At 38.9% G+C, this 24627-nt stretch overlaps 1 protein-coding gene across 2 annotated transcripts in view; it reads right to left on the minus strand.

Annotated features, from left to right (window-relative positions):
- LOC101855521 (cytoskeleton-associated protein 5) overlaps positions 1-20876 on the minus strand; it is a 62885-nt gene extending 42009 nt beyond the window's left edge. The window contains exons 1-11 of one of the 2 annotated variants that reach the window (XM_035972176.1): positions 20785-20876; positions 13003-13072; positions 11428-11624; positions 10409-10535; positions 9673-9752; positions 8604-8775; positions 6752-6908; positions 5070-5152; positions 2702-2815; positions 1524-1628; positions 402-491 (exon numbers count right to left, since the gene is read on the minus strand). In XM_035972176.1, the coding sequence (XP_035828069.1) occupies positions 402-491; positions 1524-1628; positions 2702-2815; positions 5070-5152; positions 6752-6908; positions 8604-8775; positions 9673-9752; positions 10409-10535; positions 11428-11624; positions 13003-13059 (1182 nt within the window). In that variant the 5' untranslated portion in view covers positions 13060-13072; positions 20785-20876. Of the gene's footprint in view, positions 1-401; positions 492-1523; positions 1629-2701; positions 2816-5069; positions 5153-6751; positions 6909-8603; positions 8776-9672; positions 9753-10408; positions 10536-11427; positions 11625-13002; positions 13073-20693 lie in introns of both variants that reach the window. The other variant, XM_005107409.3, reaches the window with a different exon arrangement.
- Between the last annotated feature and the right edge of the window lie 3751 nt (positions 20877-24627).

Consider the following 24627-nt stretch of genomic DNA (forward strand, 5'->3'; position numbering starts at 1 on the left):
CCCCCCCCCCCCCCCCCCAAATGTCTAAATAAAAAAAGAGACAGCTTTAGAAATTCAAGATATTTTATTCTACATCTTCTTAGCTCAATACTAGTTATCGACATGCATGCTTCTTGGAAATCACACAAGAAGGAAATTAAGGTCCTTTCCAGAATTACGGTAAAAAGAAAGGAAACTTTAGATTAGCTTTCAGAAAAACTCTCCACTCTGATATATTTTCTTATCTCACTGAAATTATCTCATTATGTGTATACTGCCGAAAGCTTAGGTCCTTTCTCATTACAGACCTAACAATTAGACAATGAAAACTTTTCTCTGGTAAATTACACGCTGATATATAAAACTATGCTTTATACTCAATTCACCATTAGAAAAGAAATATTTTCCACAAGCCAACTTACAGCCTGGAAGCTGGCATCAATGGCATCCCGCAGGGCTGCCACAACAGCAGCCTTCTTCTCTTTGAACTTTTCCAGAATAGTGGACACAGACTGTAAAACAGACCAACATTATACATTACAGTACCACATATACTGATGACTGACAACGTACACTGATGATTGACAATAAAGATTTATTAAAAATCTCAACAATATACTGTGACAACTGTTATGCAAACTACATCAAAAGAAAAAAGGGCAGAGGTTTCATATGGTAGTTTTGCCTTATTTGTGAGATACAGTAATTTGTGTTTGTTTCCTTTGAATAGAGAGAAGCACACTGACCCAGCAACTGCCATTATGTGCTAGGAATAAGCAAGAGAGACAGACAGAATTAACAAAGGGAGGGAAAAAAAATCTACTGCTGGCACCCTACCTAGTGCTGACACAAAGTAGAATATAAAAGGATCAATAAAAAATCAGTGCGAGGTGATTGGTTACAGCAAGTTTTGTGACCATATATCTTAAAGCATTATCATAATAATTTTATCATAAGCCCTCGCATAGACAGATGCTCAACAATAATCTCTTTTTTTTCTCATCTCCTTTTAAAAAAGATTTCAGTCATCTAAACTTGATTGCATTCGTAGAACTGTAGGGCAATTTGGGTATTCTTTTTCTTTCCACTAAATTTGAAGGAAATAAATCCCTAAAAATGTCTTTTGTTCCTAGCACCACTAAGAGGTTTTCCTTCTTTTTCTTCAATATCTAAGTAAGCGTTGAATTATTTTCACGAAAAAATAAAGTTAATAAATTTATCATATTTTGCTGTTGAAAACATTGATCAAAGTGGTTCCCCCACTTTGAACCTACCTAAAAATGTCAAGAAATAATTATGACTGCTTTTCAGATGGATAGCCATCAAAATTCGTCCTTGAGACACAGCAATTTTAGCTCAAATAGCATCCTGGACTCCAGCAATCATCAACAATGAAGCGTTATTTGAAATCTTTAAAGTGTTATTTTAATCAAGTCACTTTTAAACAAACTTCCCTTCAAAAACAAGAAAGTTGTCTTTTTCCAGTGTCCTACACAATAAAACAAAAAGGAAAGAAGACAAGTATAAGTCCAGATAATTCTCACCATGACAGCATAGGGCTGATATTTCTTGCGCAAACCGTTAGCGATTCCACTAACAGTCTTTCCAGCCAGGGCCACCAACATGACATTCGTGTCCTTTGCAATCACCTGAAAGAATTTAAAGTCATCATTAATGAGTCAGATATGCTTTTTATTATTTAAAAAAAATTTAGTAGAGGTTTTACAGCACTCGCAACTGCATAAGGTCATATGAGCGCCAAGGGGAGGATGTCAACAGAGAAGTCTTTACAGGGAATCAAGACTTACTCTGCTCACCTCTCTAGCTTCAACAGCACAAAGTCTGTTTCGACTTTCAAGGAACCCCAGAAATAGGGGGTCACAAGAGTGTGACAAACATACAAAAGAAGTAGAGGAAAAAGGACAATAGTAAGGATTAGGAAAGAAAAAGCAGCAGTTCCCTGTTGTAGAACAGGCACAGTTATGAGCGTGACATCGACGAATCAGCCCTTTTGCAATTCTACTGTGCATGAACGAGAAATGTCCCCCTTTGGGAATGGCCTAAAGACACTTCAGTCAGTGGAACCGCCCCGCGGGGTTTATATATGCTTAGCCAAGTCTAAACAAAAACAGCCACACTACATAAAGAACAAATCAGAACAAGAAATGCACTGAGAAGAAGAAGAAAAAAAAAGAAGAAAAACAAGAAGTAAGAGGAGGAGAAGGAAAAAAACACCAACCATTCATCCTGACATTTGAAACAAAAATCATATTCATTTACTGTTATAATAAGTGAAAATTTATTTCTATAGAAGTTCAGAGAGACAGTCCACACAACTTTTTCACTTCTTGCAAAGAAACAGGCAAGACATAGAGAGAGGGGCAGGTGGAGGTGTCATACAGTAGGCCTGTCATACTTTCCAGGTGCTTGAACAATGCAGAACATAGAAACACAAATGCAGGAGAGAGACAGGGATGCATGCTTACAGTAAAACCATATCTAAAGATGATCTAATGAATGAACGAACACAAGCTGAGTACAAGAGAAAAAAGAAACAGTTCCTATGCTTGTACTTTCAAATTCAATTTATTTTTGGACACACTGATATTTAAAAGAACTAAGTTTACTCTTCAGAAAGACAGAAATTGTCAGCCTGCCCCCTCCCCAAAAAACCCAGAATAAATAAAATATCCAACGAAAACAGAACAATCTAAATCCCTACCTTGAGGACGGCCCTGAGTAGAGCACTGTAGTCTCCATTCTCCAGCTTGGGGTTCTCAGACAATTTCTGTACAGCTTCCAGTACTTCCTTTCTCTCCTGCCACTTCTTCGCTTCCTGTAATGAAATCATTACTGGTAGAACAACGAAGAAGTCAAAACAACAAAGGGTGCTTAACGAATTATAAAACCGCTTGTGATTCAGGAGTTGTTCAGTCTCTACATTATGGCTATCAGTTGAGTTTGAGTAAAGAGAAGCCCATTGACGCAATACCAATCATTTAGTTCAGAAAGAAAGCAAGCCAGACAACTAAATAATACCGGGAAAGAAAAGAAAATAGGATCTGCAAATGGTGCCCTTCAACCACCTGCTCCAAGAGTTTGATGAAACAAAACTTGAAATTAATTGTTTTAAACACCTATGGGACCAGCCTCACCCTGGATTTTCAGTTCCCCATGATCGGAGCTGCCACCCACTTTCTGACTAGTTGAGATATATGTGTTACTCTATTATGAATAACTCAACCCCTAGTACAGTTGCAGACATGAAAATTCAGCAGCCTTCTAAAATACATTTCTATGCCACAACACATACTCATTGAAAAAATATTTTGTTTTGGGTCATTTAGGTATGATCAATTAGTTAATATAAAGCTTATAGCCAGACTCAGTTTGTAACTGAGATAAAAGAATAGATGGAGATCTACTTATAGAGTAAATTGCTCCTACATCAATAACAGGCTCCAGTTCTACATCATTTTCTTCTTGATCTGAAGACTCCTGATTCAAATAATAAGGATCATTGTCCATTTCATGGACCTCTTCATAATTGTCTGCGTCCATACAACGTTCATTAAACACCTCAGGTTCAGTTAAATCTGTTTTTGAACTCAATTTGTCACTTTCGAACTTCAAAATTGCCAAAACTCGGAAGCAAAATATCTAAACAGAACTAAGCGGTGGGTTAAAGAAAATATGCAAATGTTTGGAGAAACTTTGACTGCCCTTTGTTTGGACCTTGGTCATTTCGCTATTAAATGTTATGTAACACTAAGCCTCAAGACCTGAGAAACTAAATTTATATCCTACAGGTTCAATATGTCTTTTAAAGCTGCAAGCAATACAAATTATAAGCAAGTCATGAGTTACATTTAAGTAATTAAGGCATCACAATTCATGAACCACATTTCTGAAACTGATATTTCACAGATAAACGAGTGAGACTTATGAAACTAATACTCAGAGCTTCCAGCAGCAGATGTCATTTTTCGAGGATTTTCGGGTCCGGCAGGTGGTTGACGGGGGGAGTCCCCCTTACATTTGAGATTTTTTGGTTTCAGGACATCCTAAGTGTCATTTTTGGCTGTTCAAGCCTAAATTTAACAAGAAAATAAGAGAGAAAAAAACATACCTTGCATACACAATTTTCTGTTGTGTTAATCCATATAAATCCAAAGCCATGCTTTCTCCCTTTCCCTTGTACTGATACTGTACATCCACAACAGTAGTATAACAGCTAGATCTATAAAACTTGACAGTTACTGCTCAACTTTTCTTCTGCATGTGTTGGTTTGCAACATATAATGTGTAGAATCCTTTTATAATAGTATAAAAACAGCTAGAATCTAGATTCTAGATCTAAACAGCTTGACAGCGTATATTCAACTTAAATCCACAACAATATGTACAAATAAACAAGTCTGATGAAAAAATCAAGCTCTCTTCACAGTTTTCTTTTCGTGGCAGGCCCAAGATCTATTGAACCACAATCGTCATGTCTTCCTCTTGTTTACAGTGCTGGTGCTCTGCTTGCTTTAGAAAGTGAAAGTAAAACACTGCCTACACTTTCAAATAAAAGAGCACTTCCGGTATGGGTTGGCTATTGTTGACTTTTAGTAATCACGGACATTTTTGAATGTTGCATTTTTGAAAATAATTTTTTTATAATTTTTTTTTTTTTCACAAATTTTCACGGAAATTTTTCCATTTGCGGAATTCTACTAATTTGCGGAAATCTGCAAAATTGCGGAAGACTGGAAGCTCAGAATACTTCACAGATAAATGCAAGACATCTATTTCACCAATACATCCACAGATGAGTCTTGTTTATGTCATAAATATTAAACAGAGAAGTATATTAAATTCAAATGGGATCAATTCAACATCCAAAAGTTCATTAAAACTTGATGAGCATTTCTTTAATCCACTCAGTACCACAACCAACTTTGCACCAAGGTAATTCCTCCCTCAGGAGTTATTCATTATTACTGAGACAAAAATTACCGTAAGAATCAAACTGAGGCTGACGGACTATAAATGTCTTTGCTCCCATAGACACGCAAATTAGAAACAACAAGGAATGTAACACTTACAATTTGTTCATAAAAGTTCTTTGGCAACTTCTCTAAGATATCTACAGCAGTCATCAAGTCAAATGGATCAATGGCTTCTTCTTCTGCAAGAAATTAAAAAAAAAATATGTAAAAAAAAAAAAATAAACAAAACAATCATTATGAATTCAAAATGATAATCAATATTCCTAACATGACAGCAGTTCCCCTGACATTAAATTTTTTCCATGTGTCGAAAATACAAGTCACCAATCTTGGAAAACACTTCAATCTATCTTCAAATGTAAAGAAATTAAAAGATAAACCACTCCATTTTCATAATTGTTTAAAGTTTATCAGAAGCAGTAGTAGTCAGTGTATGCTGGTAGAGCACAAAAAAATTCCACAGTGCCTTCAAGTTTAATATCCGAACACAAAATTGTGGTTGGCTTATTTTTTTTATATTTTGGGCTTTTACATAATTTTTTCAAAGCACCTCTAATGCCAGCATCCAGACGTGGAAATCAGGCAAATAGTCCCAATGAGATGACAGAGCATGTTTTTTTCCTTTTTCTTTTAATGTTGGTGTTTTAATGCCTCATCGAAACAATTCTAATCATTTAGGAGGCGGGCTTCCAACCTTGTCAAAGCATGTAAGTCTATGCAATTCAAACATACTTGTCATTGATACTAATTTTACACTTCAACATTATATTTGCTTGTGGCACTCACCATCCCATTAACCTTGCCCCAACACATTACGAGCTACAAGTGTGGCATCAGACTAACACACTGACTGCATTTTTAAAAGGGAGCAGCAAAAGAAACGTGTACTGGTTTGAAAAACCTCAGCAGAGGTCAGGAGGTTTAGATTATCATCAAAATGTCGTGTATCACTTTAAAAAAACAGCCAAACTGAACTACAAGAAATCAAACAAAATCACAAAATAAAAATTCAAAGACTGCTTGTTCTTTATCATGAACGACATGTAAGAGAACAGAGCATACATAAACTCATAAAACAAAGACCTCTATTCTTCCTGGGACTGTATCCTGAGGAAAAAATTTGGAAAAAAATAAAAATAAAATAATAATCACAACTTTCTATCCAATTTATAATGAAACGAAACCGAACAGTGGAACTGAGACATGAAAGTCCATTTCTTTCAATTAAAATGCCAAAGCTACATGCAACAGCCTTGTACTTCTTTCAGAGGAAGACTTTGAGGCTAACCATGAAGCACCAGTTGACCATAGTGAGCAATGCTGAAGACACCCCCCCCCCCCACACACACACACCAGAAAAAAAAAGAATTGTTCTGATGGGGCTGTAAAACAATGACAACAATTTTAACCACATATGGAGTTCAAACAAAGTCCCTTCACCAGCCAACACGCTCCATTTTAAAAGTTTCCTTCCCCACTCGCTACACATTTTAGTCCAAAAGGGGAAGCCACTTTTGCCCCACATTATACAAATAGCACAATTATTCAGATATTCAAACCAAGCCAACAAAATGTGAACATAAACTCATTGTCTTAGAAGTAGAGAGAAGCACATAAACAAGATAATGATCATTTAGTCACGTGACCCCTGGGGTATAATTCTTGTAGAGTAAAGTAAAAAAGAAAAACCTCACAATATCCGTCAATGGTAATCAATCAGGGATTATATTGCCAGAAAGAGTTTGAGTGACACATCAACAACGCCTCTGCCCTCTCACCATTAGCGCCTCCATCACCACCTCCGTCCCCAGTGCCTTCGGCAGCCGCAGCCTGCTCCTCAATTTTGGCCTTTAGTTCTTGCTGTGATCTCATGAACCTTGACTGTACTGGCTTCCCAGGCGGCAGCTTCTCAAACTCTCCCTCAAATTCTTGCACCTGAAAAAAGAACCCAGTTCAATTGAATTGTTTAATTTTTTTTCCGTAAAGTGAAACAGATTGACACAATATCAGTCATTTAGTGCAAAGAAAAAGCAAGACAGATGAACAGAGACAATAGTAAGGAAAGGAAAGAAGTAGGACCCACCAGTGGCTCCGTTTATCCACCTGCATACATTCATGAAAGAAGGAATAGACTATTTTCCTACTGGGAAAGATTACAACAGACAGCAACAACAGAGTGTAATAAATAAAGAAACAGGACCTGAAGTGATGCCATCCAACCACATGTGTCAAAATATTAAAATCCAGTAACTCATTTGGAGCCTCCTTTTCACCTGCCATGGCTGTTAAAATCCAGCTGAAACTGGCACTTCGTTTGCTGACCAAGCCCCCCTCGGACCTCCTGTGTGAAGGTAACAAATCAGCGTCAGTCAGACACTCCCTCCCTCAACCATTGTGACTATAGCCAGGTCCATCGCCATACCTGCATAACTTGACTCTGGTAATTTTTTGTAACACTTTCCATCGCATTTTCTCCCCATCTGATAAAGACCAACGAGATTATCCCACTTTTTCTCCAAAAAATTCGACAAAGTTTTAGCATTCACACACTTTATACAGTAGTCTCCGCCTAAGATTCTGGTGCTCGGGAGCAAGGAAACGCGGGATCTTAGGCGAACCGGGATCTTAACCGACGAACCCAGGAAAGAATCTATGTTGACCCATGTTAAGGCTCACAATCGGTAAAATGGTCTCCCTCCACTCTACAATGAGCTGACGTGCCCCCTTGGTGGGTTTATGGCATATGGCGAGCAAAGAGTGGTTAACCTTGATGACCTATCACGGTGCATAGTGGCATGAGGCGAGCCATTTTCACTTATTATCCTATCATGAGTCTCAGGATGTACGATTATCCAGTTGCCCCTCCTCTTTACCTGTCAAAAATTTATAGCTTTCCATCTCTGACCTAGCGCCCCCCCCCCCCTCCAAACCGCCTTTGTCGTTACACACCATTACGTTGTGAACGCACCAATTAAAATTCAGTCTGTCTCACAAATTCAGGAGTAGAGACAACTCCTGCAATGGTCAAGGAGGAGTTCATGGTTCGATGTGATCCCGCCAGGAGCGAACTTGTAGGCCCTACCCACCCAGCGAGTGATGCAAGCTTAGGTGGCGAGCTCAGGTGTGAGTGCGATGCATGGGGAATACAAACGCTTCGGTCAGTTCACACCCCGGTGTGATCCCGTCTGGGGCAAACATTGTATCGCTTCATCGAGTTTTACAACATGTATGTGATCACATTCACGATAGTGGCTGATCTTTGACGCGACGGACAGTCTATTGATATCAACTTTTAACTCTTGGTTGATTGGCTGTGCCCACCCGGTTATTTATTTTTTTTAGCAAATTATTATCTGAAATGCGGGATCTTAGCCGAATGTAGACCATCAGAGCGGGATCTTAGGGGTGACTTTTGTATAGTAAAAATTCTGTTTTCCTAAAACAACGGGATCTTAAGCGAACCGGGATCGTAAGCGGTGGGATCTTAGGCGGAGACTACTGTAGTACAAGTGTTTCTTGTCTCAAAATTGCAATTTTCAATTATACTTCATTTATTCATTCATGTATCTAAGTATAAACAAATAAGTGAGTATGTACGAGCAAAGCAGTGCATTGTGAAAGTCCTCTCACCTGTATAGGTTTAAAGTTGGTCATCTGAGGTTTGAGGGCAGCCCCAATCCAGCGGTAGAGCTCGATGACAAGCTGTTTTGTCTCCTCTCTCACATTTTTGTCCCGGTCGTCCAACAGTTTGGGCAAAAGTTTTAGCAGAGGCTTCACTTGAATCACCTTTGTGCCAAAGTCTCTGTTAAAATAAGACGATGGATTCACATGCAGAGTGACTATAGACTTTCAAAAAAAAAAAAAAGGAAGAATAGTCTACCTGACAGCAACATAAACATAACATGGTACATATATAGTTCATTATAGCAACAATAAAATATCACAGCAACACTTTACACTTAGAAGCCAGCTTCAACTAAAAATTTGGGCAGTTTTTCTGCTGGAGAGACACAGCTCTCTCCACACTTCATGGTGTTTTCTGCAAGTTTAAGAGATATGCTCAGCAGTGTGGTCAGCTTCTTTGCAGGAGCCTGCAGATAACTTGACCAACCTAAAGTAATTTTACTTACTAACATTACTTTTTTTCTGTCTCTGCTACCTCGTGGTGTCAAGAAGGAGGGAAGCAAATGTCTTTTCTTTGTTGCAATGCCTGTTGCATGGTTATGTTCTCAACTAATGTTTTTCTAACCCCCCCCCCCCACCCCCCCTTTTTTTTTTTATAGTAGAGGGTTTTACAGCGCTTGCAACTGCATAAGGTCATACTCTATCCATGTTTTCCTGGGCCTGCCCCTACCTGTTTCCGTCTGATTTCTATTAGCACATGCCCTCTCTGCTACATTGTCTGGTGGTAGTCTTGTTAGGTGCTCAAACCATTTAATTCGTTGTTTGTCTATTGTAAACAGGGGGATAGAGCGAACCTGTTCTCTGAGAGTTTCTTTTCTCACCCTGTCTTTTCTTGTGATGTTGAAAGTTTTTGCATCAATCTGTTGTGCCCGATGCTCTGGCAGAGGATGACTGCCTCCTCCAGTCATCTCCTTCTTGCCTCAACACAGAGAACAATTAAATAAAAATGTCTCTTTATGATACCAAGGGCAATCCAGAACAGAATAAGGTATTATAAATGTGACAACATACTCACCTCAAAGCCATAGTGACGGTCTGCACACAGCCAACAACCACCTTTGGTTGTTTGTTCTCCATCCCTGTCATCAAGCACTCCTGCAGGAATGAATAGTAATGTTATTTTCTTAAAGTTTCCAAATCTTTGACTTCTACAATTTATACATTCTATAGATTTAGATGGTTTCCAAGTTTCATGACTATCACCAAAGAGATTCCACTGAAAAAAGACGAGTGGAAAAAAAGCCAATAACATTATAATTAAAAAACAAATTAAATAAAAAATCTAAAGGACAGTCATTTATTGGTCAACAGAGTGTTTACTGGTCAGAGCTATGAGTGCTAAAACACCCACATTTAAATGGAATATATCAATACAAAAAGAATTCTTATGGTTCCTAGTACATACAACAAAAACCTTAATTTAGGACAGAAAACAATAGATCTCCCTGTCAGAAAGAATTTACTAAGACACTGCAGCACAATGTTTTTCCCCCTTTTTCAAAACAAAAAATTGACCGAGAAGTGAGTATTGCAGCTTTGAGTAAAGAGAAAAGCATTGATATTGTGAGAATCAACACATTTAGAGCAGTGAAAAGTACGACAGACAGAAAACAGAGGGAAAAGAAAAAATGTCAGACCTATAAATGGCACACTCCAACCACATGCATTTCCCCCAAAAATGTCTGGGGACCGGAAACACCGACAAACACTTGTCAAACACTATAAAAAACATCCTTCAGCTCTCTGCCCACCTGCACAATATCTGGCTTCTCAGCTTCTACATACAGCATAATGATTTCCATGCCCTTTTCCTTGGTTTTCTGTTTGCTGGCATTGAGACACTTTGTCACAACCCCAGACACAACATCATGACATGTCCTGGAGATATAAAGCAAGAAGAACATAAATTCAGTACCACATATTCACGAGATTTTCCATAACTACTAATAATTTAGTTTTAGTAAGAGTTTTACAGCACTTGCAACACAATGATTATAAGGTCATATAAGTGCCGCACAAAATAGAAGGAGGGTAGATAATGACGATAGATGTTCGATAGGAAAAAAGGAACAAACTACACCAAAACACCCGCCAACCACCCACATTAATAATAAATAATAAATGGCATTTGTATTGAATGGAGAACCATGATCGCCGATGTCTGCTGCAGATCTGGCACTGGATGATGATGATGATGAGCATTTGTATAGCGTATAACCCTGCTCTACAGCAACCTCTATGCGCTTTACACTATATTATTACCCCAGCAGATCATAGAACACTCAGAAACATTCTCAAATTCCCAGGAAACATGCAGTGCAAGCAGCTGATTAAGAGCTCAAACACTAACAAACTGACAAGATCTTTCTCTGTCTAAAGCAAATTCAAATTCAAGATGACATTCCGATAAAAAGTATATTTTTAAGTGAAGACTGACCAAACATATGTATCATAAACATGGAACATTTTCACGCTAATGACAAAGTGTAGGCAAAACAGCTCATTTAAAATATAAGGTTATTGGTTTCTTTGGACCTAAATATCCAATGTGCCACAAATACTTAAGCAAAAAACCCGCCAAAACAACAACACTGCAGCATAGTAACAAATTAAAGTTTTACGAGGTCTTAAAAGCATGTTCAGCTGAAACATGTGTTGGATTCAAAAGTAAACAAAGCTGTAAAATTTGACCCAAGATTACCAACAGGACATGGCACTATTTTGTATTGTAAAAGTTGTCTCCCCCCCCAAAAGTAACAAAGTAACAAACCTTCCACATATATTCGTTGAGGCATTTTCAATAAATGCCAAAACAGCATCCAAGCCTTTCTCTTGAGCCACTGCATTACTGTCGGTGACAAACTTTTTCATCAAGCCAGCATAACGGGAGAACTCCTGGCTCTTCTCATCCAGACCTCTGAACAGTTTTGTGGCTTCCTCATATCCCGCCACTCGAGCCTTCCATACCTGTAACAAGAAAGGGGGTCACATCTTTGAGCTTTTTACTCATCAAATTTAACATGATACACCGTGATATACGCTCTGTGTGTGCGTGCGTGTGTGTGTGTGTGTGTGCGCGTGCACACGGCCAAATGGTTAATTGAAATATCATAAACAATCAACTGACAGGCCAATGGAGAAACCATGAAGACGTTGAGTCTCTCATTCGAGAGCATGTAACACAAATTGTAAACAAACACTTAACATTTTTCAAGCTTTTACAATTTACTAGACTAGACTTTGCTTACAGTTAAAGCTGAATTAACTCCAGTCAAGGAGTTTCAGCAGAAGCATTTCTTGTTCTGTATCCCTTCCCAAACCATGTTAAAAAGCAGGTGAGAAACCTACATATTTCTGTGTCTCCTTGGCAAATTCTTTCAAGAAACATTTTCCGCCATGATCATATTCTTTTAACACCACACATGTCTAGGCTAGAAGGAAGACTTAAAGAAAAAGGGGAAGGACTTCATTAAGACTTTCACAATGATCCTGAGAACCACTTTTATCCTAGGTCATTTACAAAACCCTTTTCTATCCCCTTCTTGGAAGAATTTCTAACTTTCTTCCACGCATTATATTATAATAAGACAAACCAGTTCGCTTGCGTCGCACTGTCTGAAATTTTGAAAGATAAGTTACTAGCGAAAGCAAAGTTCAAACCTTATTAGACAAAGAAAAAACTATTCCTTTTTTTTGTTATGAGCAAGCGTTTTATGGCACTTGCAACACAATAAGTTCATATAAATGCCGAAGACTAGAGGTGTTACAAGAGAGTAACAAACACAAAAAAGAAGGAGGAAAGATCAGGACGATAGATGTTTGATAAGAAAGAAGGAGCAAACCACACCAAAGCACCCACCAACCACCCACAAACTATTCCTGTAGATGTTTTCATTGGTAGTCAGTAAAATAACATTACCTCTTCAACAGGAATAGACTTGGACACCGACAATAGATATAACAACAAAATATGAAAGCAGCAGACAGCACCAGAAAACGCGCTTACCACCCGCAATGGGGACAGTGTAGAGACAATAAAGTATTTGCCCCTTCTTTGAAAACAATTTAGAGTGAGAAACAAGACATTTACATGAAAAAGTGTTTAATCAGCACATTATGAGTTAACTTTTTGTCTAGATAAAGCAGCTGTCTAAGTACACTTAGGAGATGTAAATCTTTGCCAAATAAGACAAATAATAAAAACCAAAATAGCAGTGGGCACTGTAATAAATCAAATACCTTGAGCACACACAGAGGAAGAGTACTAAACCAAGAAATGAATGCAGCTGAGTAAATCAAACAGATTTAAAAAATACACTGAGAACTGACAAGAACAACAGCATACCTTATGTTGACACTTCTCTTCTGTTGGTAGCTTCTGCCACTCTGAATCATCACCCATGATGTCTCCTCAACTGAAATCAATCAGAATTCAATACTCATAATTACTAAATATTAAACAACAATTTTTAAAATAAAATATTTATATAAAATTTACACACAATCATCCATCCTGACTTTCTTAATTTCTATATGCTGCAGAAGTGCAAAATTCTTTAACAGGAGCCCTTTACACAAAATTTGTGATGACAACAATTAACAATTGCATCTTTTATACTAAACAGAAAAACCTGCCAGGACAGTAACTTGTTTCTTGACAATTGCTTTTTCTTAAAAGCAGTGGGCTTTTTCTTAAAAGCAGTGGGAGGGAATTCCACACTAACTGAGGGAGAAACTATAAAAAAAATCCCCCACCTCTAATTTAAAACATTTACAGGTTAGCCTTCAGTTCTCATTATCATTTATTATAATGGACTGTAAATAAAAATTTTAAGATGCCATATATACTCCTGTGATAAATTTAAAAATATTGTAGTGCCAGATCATTGTATGTGTTCAAGAAACATTATTTTCGAAATTCAAATTCTTATGTTGAAAAAAGAGAGCAAGAAAAAAAAAATGTATGTAGCCTAGGTGCACTTGTTGGAAGAATGAAAGTTTCTTTTTTCTCAACAGTAAAATTTTTGCTTCCAGGGATTAGTACATTATAATAGTTTTTAGTTTTGTTTAAGTACAGGTTTTTCAATGCTCACAACTGCACAAGGTCATATGAGAATCAAGGGGTGGATGTTAGGGATGGGCAGGTACCGGCACACAGTACCGTAACTCCCGGTTCTACCGAAGGAGGTGTCAGTACCGGAACCCGGCCTCCAGTACTGGCTCTGGGAAGGAGCCAATGCGACGGTTTTTTGACCGGGCCATGGAAAGTGTACAGTGTGTAGGCCTAGGCCTAGCAGCTGTGACGTCAGATGCTCAACGCAGCAGGTGACCTTGATACAGGACTTCAAATTCAAAATTGACAATTAAAAACAAGGTTTGCTTAAATTTAAATAAGGGCATCAAATCAGGTTCTCCGTGAGCCACTTTGCTTATTTTGATACTCTGATTCCGAAAATGAAATCAATTTTTAGCGACGATGACTATCTAAAAAATTCTGCATGCAAAGTTTAATCCCACGCGGCCGCAAACTTCAAAAGGATTTTGCGTCACAGTGTGCCTCTACAATTCTGACTTGTGTGTGTGAAGAATTTTTTTTTGGGGGGGGCGTCGCTGATCGTGGCGAGACTCTAGATGCACAGTCTGTGAGGCCACCTCCTGGTGTCACTCCCAGTACTGGTACTGGCGGTTCTTGGCACCTAGTGTCGAGAAAGTACCGACACTGGGTTTCGCCTGTACCGCCCAGCACTAGTGGATGTCAACAGAGAAATCTTTACAGAGAATCAGGCTTACTCTGCTCACCTCTCTAGCTTCAACAGCACAAAGTCTGCTTCGACTATCAAGGCACCCCAGAAATAGAGGGTCACAAGAGTGTGACAAACATACAAAAGAAGTAGAGGAAAAAATAACGATAGTTAGGATTAGGAAAGAAAAAGCAGCAGTGTCCTGTTGCAGTTCAGGCACAGTTATGACCATGACATCAGCCCATTTTACAATTCTATTGTTATAAGAACATGTTAATGTCCCCCCTTTGGGAATGGCCTAAAGACACTTTGAAGCCAGTAGCACCACCCCGGGGGTACATTACATTATAATAGCTTGCCCACAATACTCTAAGGTATCGAATAAGCGCCCCCCCCCCTCTCCTTATTCCATACCCTCCATTTATTATTTTCCAGCTTGCCATGACTGATGATCATGTGCAACATTATATCTAGAATCTAGATATCTGAATGAAACTCCTTTTTCTTCTTCTTGCCAATGGCAAATTACTGTCAGTATTAGTACTGGTAGCCTACATGGTTGGCTACCTCAATTTTCTGGGCATTTTAAAAACTTCTGTGCATTGGTTTATAGCTTTTAATGAAACTGGTTTGCTCCTAAATGGGAAAAGTTGTCACAGTAACTTACTAAAATCACTAAATATTTCATAATCTCTTGTTTTATTAGTCACTGAAGGAGAAATAAAACAGATTTGTTCCTACTAGTACAAGGGTATGAGATTGAATGTGCCACCCCCCCCCCCTCCCCTTTAAAAAAAAATTAATTTTGGACCACTTGTCCACCCCCTCCCCCTTTATTCAATACCATAGAGTATAAAATATGGCATTGAAGGCGCTATCAACTGAACTTAATGCCACAGACGAGAATTCTCGCATGATTGGTTTCTGCCCAAATGCATCTGAATATTCTCACAAAACCCCTATCATCATCTATTTTCAAAGACAAAAGCTCACAGTAAAAGCGTCGCTCTGCTCTTACTTTTAATGTCAAACAACATGAGTGTACGGATAGCACTCCATTGTTGGTTCACTTTCATCTGTGCGGGTTAAGTTTTTTTTAAAGCTCATTTATTAATTTACCAATGCCATTGAAACTTTGCGTGATCACTTTAAAAAATGATTTACAGTAATCTAACAAACAAATTGCCCATTTTGAGATAAAGACACCATCCAGCCCCACATTTCAGAGTTAGCTTCATAGATTCCATCCTACGGCTGTCTAGACATCTCTATAGAAGTCTCGAAAAGTGTTCACACATTTGGTTTACAAAAAAAAACCCATGGTCGGAACCTTTATTTGTTGTGACTTTCATGAACACACTTTTACAATTTCTTCATCATCCTACTTTAAGTAGACCTGTGTATGCAAAGATGAGAATATTAAACAGAGTGATTTGATTATCTTATCTTGTTTTAACTGCAGTTAGACAAAGTGAACAAGCTATTAATAGATCATATAAATTACATCAGTTCTACATATTTTGCCCCTCTGCTTTTACCTGTTTGATATTTTGCAGTTAGGTTTGACATTTTCTTGAAAATAATTGATTTGTGACCGTTTTTGTGGCTAGGTGTGATCGGCTGCCAAAAAAAATATAGATAGATAAAATATGTATCCGATATCCCCCATATATAATGTCTGTTTGACTCTCAAAAGCACTGCATCTATGTGCAGGAGTGAAAGTAAAAATTTACCATTTTAACTTTAGATAATCATCAACAAGCTCAACTTCAACTGCATCTCCAAGACGATCACAGAATTCAGACTCCTATCCTATTCCTGGCAACAGTTGTTACAGAAGACCTGAGAGGACTACAGGTGTACAGTAGTAGGTCTTGAAAAACGTTATATCAGTCTTACTTTTTCTTACACACACACTTTTAATACATTTTAAACTTTTAGCTTACTTTTACTAGATAGATCTAAATTTAGAATTGATCTAGATATAGTAGAACTCGGATTCAACAGAAGGAGATGGATTCCCCGGTTTTTTTCTTCTTCTTAAAAATCTTTAAAAATAACCCGAATTCAACGAACACTCAACAAATCAGCAAGCTCAGATCCAACGAGGTTGCTTCCAGGGTGAACAGCCCCCGCAGACGTGGCTTCATTCATTTTTCTTTCACAATGAACTTTATCTATTCCTGGAAACTACCCATAGCACCTGCATCATGAACCATTATTCACTTAGCTGATTGCATGCGACCAATCAGCGGCCTTCTTTCATACCAACACATGCTTTATTGGCATGCGCACGTGATTACTCTAGTGTGTGTCGGGGTTGGATGGGTGGCCAGCACACGTGTGACTGTGTGCGGGTGGGGGAGAAGACTGTGACAGTGTGGCGCGAATGTATGACGTGTTTCACGCCCGAACCGATGGTCCCCCCTCCTCAACTGATCATGTTATTTCAATGAAAAGCTATTCTTAACGTACGTAGATCTACGTAATTGTGTGCTGGTCTGTGGAATCAAAAGTTGCCGTATGCTAGGCTCTACACAGCAATACAGCTTTTTGGCAAACAATCGAGATGACACAGACGTGCATTTGAACGAATTTATCTTTTTTTCGCACGGCTCATCACGAAGGCATTTCAGGCACCACTTGTTACTTCTCTTTACACTATAACGTGCTCAGTGCCTGTAATGTTTAATTATCTACACAAAACCTCATGTTTCTTTTAACGAATACTCGGATTCAATGAGATTTTAGGTCAGGCCCGGCGACCTCGTTGAATCCGAGCTCCACTGCATCTAGATCTAGTCTCTTAGATCTATTACTACTGCTATTCAGTTTACAAGTGGATAGCTAGAGAATGAACTAAACGCCATTGGCTAATAATATTTATTTATAGAAACAGCCATCTTGTTTGATGTCATTGATTCCCACTTTGTCAGTCATGGTGGCAACACGACTGCATGACGGCAGCCTGCCAACTCGGATTATTTTCTTTTCAACCTGTAGAACTGTTCGGTTTGGTTGTCTGTGATTGTGCAGCACCCTTCTTTTGCCCAGATTGATTCTGATGTAGTACACTTCGTAAACTGAGAAGAAGAAGACAAGAGTAGGCCCACATCAATTTGGTAACAAAAGCAAGTTCAAAGTTCAATGACGCAGAGCAAATGATCAACCATTTCGATCCGGATCATTTCTTTTAAAGTTTTGTAAGCACAAGAAATAATTTTATAAAGCACTTTTAGAATTTTAAAGAGATTGGACTCAATAGGACGCAAATGGAATAGATCTAATTCGAGACTGCAAGGTTTGCAAATGGATACTGCGAGGTGCAAATGCAGTGTACTACGGGGAACCACTAGGGAAGACTCAAAGAGGGAAGGCAGTACAACAATTACACAAAAAAAGTGGAAGGCGTGGGGGCTCCTGGTAGGGGGGTAAATGAAGGGGCAGAAAGCAGGGGAGGAAGAGGGGCAGGTGAAGGGGTGATGTAAAGGGGGATGGATCATGGGGGCATAAAAAAGGAGAAAAAAGAATCATGTGAGTAGTAATATATAATAAGGCCGTCGTTATTCAGACTCGAGTCCGAATAACATTTTTTCATATTCGGACTCGAGTCCGAATAAAATTTTTAAAAATTTGGACTCGAGTTCGAATGAACATTTTTTATTCGGACTCGGGTCCGGAAAAAAGGAAGTGTCTTCGTTCTATAGATTTAACGTTCAGTGCTTCCAATTTTTCAACATTCTTTAGTTTCCCCCACACCTTTTCTGCCGATCCGATGCCCGCCGCCTCATTGATAGGCCCCCCCCACCCCCCATGTTTCCCACTTTCTTTGTTGTAGAAAAAGGTAAATTTGAAGATTAACAGAACACCTGGCACCTGCATATTATGAGCTGTGTTAAAAAAAAAAAAGACCGATTCGTTCAAATACACAAGCCTGTGTCATATCGATTGTTTACCAAGAAAAAGTTGTGTTGCTGTGTGGAGCTGAGCATACGGCAACTTTTGATTCCATAGACCAGCGCACAATTCATTACGTAGATCTACGTCAAGACTAGCTTATAAATTATTGTAATAATGATCAGTTGCCGGGGGGAATAAGACTGACGCGTATGCGACGTTCAACGCCCGGACCGATAGTGCCCCCCCCCCCTCCCCGACACACACACAGCCACATGTGTGCAGGCCGCCCATCCAACCCCGACACACGCTAACGAGCCATCTTTAATTGCTTCTGATGACCTCTTGACAAATAAACATTTATTAGAAGCGCTATAACTTTTCAGGCCGACCTCAAATTCATCATAAGATTAAAACTCGGCTCCTGCACAAAACGCCTTTTTGACCGAAGTGATCCCGGTCTCTACCCAGCCTGAGGCGAGTCACGAGTGAGGCAGGACAGGAAGCCGGAGTCACGAGTCACAGGAAGTCGGAAGTCGGAACGTGATGTCATGCTGGACAAGAATCAGAGCCCGAATAACATTTTTTCATATTCGGACTCGAGTCAGAATAGTCACTTCGATATAATAAAGGGAGTGTATACAGACCCGGTAACCAGGAACAAAGTCACGAAGTATACAGACCCGGTAGGGGAACTCTTTTGTGATTTTGGAAAGTTTCAGCGCCCTCTTGGCTCAGGGTAGAACTAGGTTCTTCTAGATATCTATGGCCTAGGTTTAAATCTAGACAGACAGACATCATTGATATGTATAGTTTCGAGGCTAGCCTACTCTATATCTCTAAATGAAGATTGCTGATGTCTTTTCGATGATAGATAAATCGTTTTTCCTCCGTTTTGGAGTTGGAGGAATCACAACTTGAAGAAAAGAACAATGTCATAATTTCAATCGAGCAGCCATCCTCTCTATTTCTCTGCCCCTCTCTCTCTCTCCTCTGTCTCTGTGTATCGCTCGCATTCTCTTTTTCTTTGTTTGTCTCTGTCTTTCTTTCTCCCCACTCTCACCTATTTTCCACTCTATCTTTCTCTCGTTCCCTCCTGCCACCTGGGGTATAATGTCATATTTTGCTAGCACTTCCCTCTGCTCTCTCTCTCTCTCTCTCTCACACACACACACAACTAGCGGGTCTGGGCGCTGAAACTTTCCGAAATCACAAAAGAGTTTCCCTACCGGGTCTGTATACTTTGTGACTTTGTTCCCGGTTACCGGGTCTGTATACACTTCGTATTATCATAAAAGCTGTACAGTAGGAGCTTGGAAACAGATTGTTTGTTTGTTTGTTTGGTAAATTTTTACTTTCACTCCCGCACACAGATGCACTGTTTCAGGGGTCAAACTGCTGTACTGTTTGCTGCAGATCACACATAAAGCCACTAAAACTGTCGCAAAGCAATTATTTTCAAGACAATTTCAAATCTAACTGTAAAATATCAAACTATGGGTAAAAACAGGGGGGTATGCCCCCCTGTAACCCCCCAGATTTTCTTTTACCCCAGTGGGGCAGGCCCTCCTGGAACCCCCCGATTGGTCCAAAGCATGTCTATCTCGATTAAAAACAATTAAATATTTCAAAAACTATTAATTTGCGACGGAAATGAAGTTGATATTCATGTTCAGCGCATCAATATTTAGTACAAAATAGACAATTGCCAGTAGCTGAGTGTGAGACGGGAGGGAAAGTAAAAAAAATACCGTTTGTTTTGTTTTGAAGTACGACTGTGGTGCAAGGACACAAGGTGCAAACGGGAGGACTTCCGTAATGAGCGACCTCTATGACTATGAGACAGAGCAGAATTGAGGGCTAAGAGTAGGAGGGGTAGAGGGGTAAATCTAAGGGGTAGGTGTAGGTGTAGGAGGGGTAGGGTTAGGGTTTGGGTTAGGGTTAGGCCTCTTCTTTATTGTGTTTGATGGGGTGGTCGCTCGTTATGGAAGTCATTCTGTGCAAACTGTATAAAGTTGAGGAGTGTCGTTCTCTCTGCTTTCAATTTCGGTAGGCCTACAGTTGAAGAAAGACCACCACAGTACATGTTGTTTCTTGCAGACTTTCTTGCAGTGCAAATCTAGTTAATAAAACTGCTAATCTAAATACAAACTGAGTATCACTAGATTCTAGATCGCTGTCAATACTCATCATGCTTTACTTTACAAGACTAGATCTAGATCTAGATCTAAAATCAACAACTTTGACTTTGGTGTCACCCAAGATCAACAAGAAGTAGAAATAGAAACAGAAACAGAGAGAGAGGCTCTGACCATAATGCCATACAATATGAATAATACTCGATCAACTCTCTTCCACGTCTCTCAAAAACAAATGCATCAATGACTAAATACTCACCAGCAATTTGTTATTGGGGGGAAAATTGTAATAGATCTAGTTTAAAATAAAAGGCAAAATTCTCGTAGGTCACAAATAAAACGAAGACAACCTAGTCAAAAGATTACACTCCTTGATGAATGTTAGGCCCAGTCTAGGCCTTCTCTCTCTCCGAAGTGTTGACAGAGATCCAGATGGATTGCTTCCCTTGCACCATTCCCAGTTTTGAATTTTTATATTGCCTGTTTGCCAAAAGGAATGCTGCTCGTGCACAGATCATCCAGTCATGGGGGGGGGGGAGAAAATAATATTAAGGCAACGGAAAATAGCAGTGATAAACAAAATTATAATGTTATATCATATTATTTGAAATGAGATAATGTAATATATTAAAATTAATATGATTTCTTATGACTGGAGATTGACCATAGTCAATAAAAAAAATATTTCTAGTTGCCCCGGTTTTTTTGAGCGTTTTTTAAAATATGCGTTGGAGTATCTGGCAATGAAATGAATCATTGGTTAGACTAGTTAGAGTGGAGAATACTGGAGATCAGATAGGCTAGCAATATGTAGGACCTAGGCCTAGATCAAGATAATAATAGATTTGTTCACAGGGCAATTCATTTGTCGACATAATTTGGGTCAATTCATCATTGTGTTGAGTTGAGCAAAATTATTTTAATAAGACTCTACCGATCTCACCCTTTCTTTACGCGTAATAGCGGGCGCTTTTCACTAATGAAATTCGGACAGTTTTAAACGTGATAAACTACATCAACACTACATGCGATAATAGGCCTACTATTATTAGGCCTCTATTATTATTATTATTATTATTATTATTATTATTATTATTATTATTAGAAAAAGTAACATGACAGCAAAAAAATAAGTAAACTACAAATTTAAGATTAGTGCAATAAACACACCTAATATGCGTATTTCCCAAAGGATATTTATCCAGTTAAATTATTATTTAATTTACATTTGGGGGGCGGGGGGGGGGGTTACGGCGCACTCGCAACTGTATGTAAAGGTCATGAGCGCGCGGGACACCTAACATTTTCAGTTGGTAGGAAATTTTGACTTTTGCCCGGGTGACGGCCGAAGCCTATACTCTTATCGATTTTAGACCACCAAGGGGTCTTGAACGTGCGCAACTTGCACACTAGACCTCCCAGATTTTCCTCCTTTGTCCGAGAAGGCTAGGTGTATATTTTTCCTTCCATAAGATCGGGGGTATGGCTGAAAGACAGAGCAATTAAGGAGGAGCCAAGGAGAAGCAGGGCTGCAGAAAGAGTCAGAAGTCCAGAGAAGGGAGCATAGAAGGTGAAGGAGTGGGGCAGAAAGTGGAGATGAAAGCCGACGACAGAATATTGCCAGAGAGCAGGGAGGTGAAAGGATCGAGACAGTTTTATACGGGGTGCCCATTACGGCTGGATCGGGCCAATCGCACGATTGAAACTGAAAACAAATACGTTTGTTTTAGAGGCGACTCCGTATAATGGGCACCCCGTATTATTAGAGACAAAAGTTTTTCCCCGTCGCTACCCGGATTCGAACCCTCCACCTTTGAATGAGAGGCGAACAGCTTGACTTCTAGGCCACGAGAGCCTCCATATACAGGGGAAAGCCGGGAGGCTTCAGACACTTTTTACGTTTGGCTGCACTGCTCGCTTCAGGAACAATTCAAGCCTAAGAAAAATGTTTCACCATTATAAGCCATTTGGGTCTCACTGTGAGTGATATCAGTTTCGTGCACTATCACGTTTTACCGCCAGTGTGTCATCTGAGGTACCCTGAGATGTCTGAAACAATCGACCCACTCTACGGGAGACATCGGACAAACTCGAGGGAAACTTCGGACAAATATTATATCTCATGTCTCAAATATTATTTTTAAGAGGCAAAATTTCGACTCAGCATACATCTATACTTTTATCTTTTGTTTTAGGTGTTAAATTGCATTTCACGCTCACTGGAAATCGTAGAAAAGAGTGATCCAACCATATCTATACACCAGTCCGCTTTTACTTACATTTGTACGTGTTGACTTGAAATCACCTCTTATCATTGTAAAACAGAGCTCAGTGATGCCCCTAATAACAAGCAAATGTCTGTCGGCGTCTGGATTTGGTGAGAGCAGAACATTAATTAAGGTGCTACATTTCCTAAGTTATTATTGCTATTTCTCTCTGCTCTGGTTCGAACCTAGGTATGTGTGTTCTTGAACATGGGCTATTTGAAGGGTTTTCAATAATTTTCATGGCTTCCCATCACGTCCTGACGAATAAGGACGTAAAATCGGAGATCCACCATCTCAAATCTTAATGACCTGACAGTTATAGTGTTCAGGGAAGCGTTCTACCACAACCATATCAAAATAGTAAGGGAAATAAAGTCTGCAGATTGAAACAGAGCTTCAAGTGTTGCCCTTTGAGCTTTTGAAGATAAACATTCAAACACACGAGACACTTCAGGGGAATAGAAATTAAAGGTTGCCATTTTAACAGCAAACTTTTATAGGTCTAGGAGTTTTATGGCCTCTTTGTTGAACTTCAAATCGGAAGAGGAATAACTGGTTTCATCATTGTACAATGGCCACATCATCCACAAGTAGATAGATGGAAAAAATTGCTTTCTTGTAAGATTTTCTAAGGGAAGACACTCAAAGTCACGCTCTTCGTCTTTCTCCGACACAATAATATTAATATGCCCAATGCCAATGAAGTGGACACACTTCCCAATTATCCGAAGTTCGATGACAACAAAGTTACGCACGGGAACAGCGCCACATTTGAAGTAGAACCTATAAAAGCTTGTCTTTTCGGGTAGGTTTTGAAAAATAGCATGTTTCTAGCATTATAGTATTTTTCACCGTGAAATATAATATCTTTTTATCTTGACAAACGTCGGATTAGAAGAACATCCCTGATCATTTTATCAAATTATACTCCGAGAGTTTTTGTTTGTTTGTTTGTTTGTTGTTTTTTCCTCCAGAGGACGATCCAAAAATTGTGCAATCGTAAACTACTGTCTCTAAAACCCACAAATAATTATTTTTACACCTTTTTCTAAACAGTCTTTTAGAGTACGGTAGATTTCTTTACATTGCACATGGCTACTGCACGGCGCAAAGGCAATGAGTCATTAACAGGTGAGTGCATGGAGAGTTTCATCTTTTTGTGAACTAAAAGGCTCTTTTCTTTTTGGGGCTCTATATTTCCTTGACATGGCTCGGCCAGGGAAATACAACAACAACACGTATATACGTTTTTAAAATCCAGTTTTCATAGAAACTCTTGATTCCAGCTACTCTTACATTAATCGTCGGGAGACTTCGAAGTCCTTCCACCCTCTTTACGAAGTCTCTCAAAATGGGGGTAGTGTAGGAAACATGTTCAGGAAACTGAAATCATGAAAGTTAGGTTTAATTTTAAGAATTCGGCACGTAACAGGCACCATTAAACACAGATACATAGATTTCTGAAAGGATTGGTGCATTATGATTTATCATGACGTGTAAAACCTGACAAACTGAAGTGTGAAAACTTAGTTACATCCTTGTAAAAACACAATTTCCTTCACAGTAGCTGAAAGATTTCGCTCAGTGAGATGTAAAAAACGAAGCAAGCTAAACCTCATATGACACATTATATGATCCAGTGACAATGTCAACACTGTAGTTAAGCCAGAGCGAGAATTGACGTGGCCGAGACCTCCCCACTCTCTCCTATAATAATAATAATAATAATAATAATAATAATAATAATAATAATAAGTATATGTACAGAATACGAGAGAGAGAAAGAGAGGAAACCACGGATAAACATCGGGGATAAAATATCTAATATATAGTATATATAATGTGTATTACGTACTTATCAAGACACACATAAACACACCCAAATACACCCAAACATACCAAAACACACACAAACAAACATATCAA

The sequence above is a fragment of the Aplysia californica genome, unplaced genomic scaffold, assembly GCF_000002075.1.
Source record: "Aplysia californica isolate F4 #8 unplaced genomic scaffold, AplCal3.0 scaffold00601, whole genome shotgun sequence".
Lineage (NCBI taxonomy): Eukaryota > Metazoa > Mollusca > Gastropoda > Aplysiida > Aplysiidae > Aplysia > Aplysia californica.